At 44.3% G+C, this 2,222-nt stretch overlaps 1 protein-coding gene across 1 annotated transcript in view; it reads left to right on the top strand.

Moving 5' to 3' along the window:
• Window positions 1-244: 244 nt before the first annotated feature.
• stmn4l (stathmin-like 4, like) overlaps window positions 245-2,222 on the top strand; it is a 2,461-nt gene continuing 483 nt past the window's right edge. The window contains exons 1-3 of the mRNA XM_076299849.1: window positions 245-350; window positions 618-823; window positions 1,654-1,845. Coding sequence (XP_076155964.1) covers window positions 269-350; window positions 618-823; window positions 1,654-1,845 — 480 coding nt within the window. The 5' untranslated portion in view covers window positions 245-268. The remainder of the gene's footprint in view (window positions 351-617; window positions 824-1,653; window positions 1,846-2,222) is intronic.

The raw sequence follows: 2,222 nt of genomic DNA, 5'->3' as shown, positions 1-2,222 counted from the left end.
GGTATGGTCTTTTTATATATATATTTGTTAATGCTTATGTGTATCTGATCATGGGAGATCTGTTGTTGAATTTGAAATATGTTCATGCGTCGCATGTGAAATACTGTGTGAGAGAAAGCAACAGAAAGAGCGAATGAATGAACACAAGAGATGGAGAGAGAGAGGGAGAGGGGGATATGGGGGAAAGAAAGAGAAAGCCGGGAGGAGCACATGGTGCTGAGCATGCCTTTTGTGTTCTTCTCTCCTCCTCACAGCATACAAAGAGAAGATGCGAGAGCTCCCCCTGGTGTCGCTCTTCTGTTCCTGCATCCTGCCCCAGCCGCAAGAAAAGATTACCAAAACAAAAGAAGGTACCACAGCTTGTGCTGTCAGTCACTACTCAAATCTTTGTAATTAGCACAACTCACAATGTTCTAGCTTGTTGATGATCAAATTCTGGCAAAGCTTATACCAAATAAATGACAATCAAATTGTTTAAATGAATGTTCATAATGAGATTCATGTTTAAAATACAATTTTTTTCTGGAGGGAAAATAGCCATGCAAGCATGTTACACAGACTCAATGGATCATGCAGTACTTGTAGTAGATTCTAACCTCCTGTTACTACCCTACCAGATGTGGTGGATCTCAACCTGTGCATCATCAAAGACATGGAGGTGATTGAGCTCAACAAGCGTGCCTCTGGCCAGGCCTTTGAGGTCATCCTGAGGCCGCCATCCTTCGAAGGGAACCACGACTTCCAGCCCACCATCCCGCCCCGAAGGGACCCCTCCCTGGAGGGCATCCAGAAGAAGCTGGAGGCCGCTGAGGAGAGGAGGAAGGTAAGGGAGCAGATCAGAGCAGAGCACTACCACTACCCTCCTATAGGGTGGAGTAGAGAGTCATTAGCCGGAAACACTTTACTTGACAGTATCGACATAAGAGTGACATGACACTGTCATGAACACATGACACTGTCATGACACATGAAACCTAAACCTAACCCTAACCCTAACCCTAACCCTAATCTCTAATCCTAATTCTAACCCCAACCCTAACCCTAACTCTAAACCTAACCCTAATCCTAACCCTAACTTGTTATGACAAAAACCGATTGTCACTTAATAACAGAAGCATTATGTCATAAACGTTTATGACTTGTTTATGACACGTTCATGACAGTGTCATGTCACTCTTATGTCGACACTGTCAAGTAAAGTTATGTGGCTATGTGGTGTCAGTAAACTCAGTGCAAATGAAAAGGAGTTTGACTATTCTTGAGTGCTTGTTTTCAAACAAATAATGCCCAGGTTACGTAACAGCCTTTACAGAAGCATGGTATTGCAAATCTAACAGTATTTACTGTGTATTTCAAAATGTTTCTTGAGAAAATCAGAAACCAGCTTTCTTAGAATATAGATTGCTTCTGAGGCATGCATACACCTACATATTAAAATATAGCTTACTGTACATAAACATACAGTATATAAAAACAAACACATATACAAACACTCACTCAATCTCACCTTTATTTTTCTTAGTAGCATCTTTAACTCTCAGAGGTCTATAATTGTCTGGCTGCTCAAATCACGAATCTCAGGGATCAGGTTGACATTTTGAGTCTGAATGTGATTGTAACGTGGCTGTGTGTGTGTTTCCTGTCCTGCTCCAGTGCCAGGAGGCTGAGCGTCTGAAGCAGCTGGCGGAGAAGCGTGAGCACGAGAGGGAGGTGGCCCAGAAGGCCATCGAGGAGCACAACAACAAGATCAAGATGGCGCGGGAGAAGCTGGAGCAGAGGATGGAGGCCAAGAAGGAGAAGAGAGACGCACACATCGCCGCCATGCTGGGCCGCCTGCAGGAGAAGGTGAGCAGAGAACTTCTGTCTTTCTGTGTGTGTGTGCTTCTCTCTCTCTCTCTCTCTCTCTCTCTCTCTCTTTCTGTCTTTCTGTGTGTGTGTGTGTGTGTGTGTGTGTGTGTGTGTGTGTGTGCTTCTCTCTCTCTTTCTGTCTTTCTGTGTGTGTGTGTGTGTGTGTGTGTGTGTGTGTGTGTGCTTCTCTCTCTCTCTCTATCTTTCTGTCTTTCTGTGTGTGTGTGTGTGTGTGTGTGCTTCTCTCTCTCTCTCTATCTTTCTGTCTTTCTGTGTGTGTGTGTGTGTGTGTGTGTGTGTGTGTGTGTGTGTGTGTGTGTGTGTGTGCTTCTCTCTCTCTTTCTGTCTTTCTGTGTGTGTGTGTGTGTGTGTTT

The sequence above is a fragment of the Alosa pseudoharengus genome, unplaced genomic scaffold (genome assembly GCF_046254945.1).
Source record: "Alosa pseudoharengus isolate Yale_2024_CS ecotype anadromous, Long Island Sound unplaced genomic scaffold, YU_APseudo_1.1 YU_APseudo_1.1_scf_22, whole genome shotgun sequence".
In the NCBI taxonomy this organism is placed as follows: Eukaryota; Metazoa; Chordata; class Actinopteri; order Clupeiformes; family Clupeidae; genus Alosa; species Alosa pseudoharengus.
This window is presented reverse-complemented; position numbering and strand designations above follow the sequence as displayed.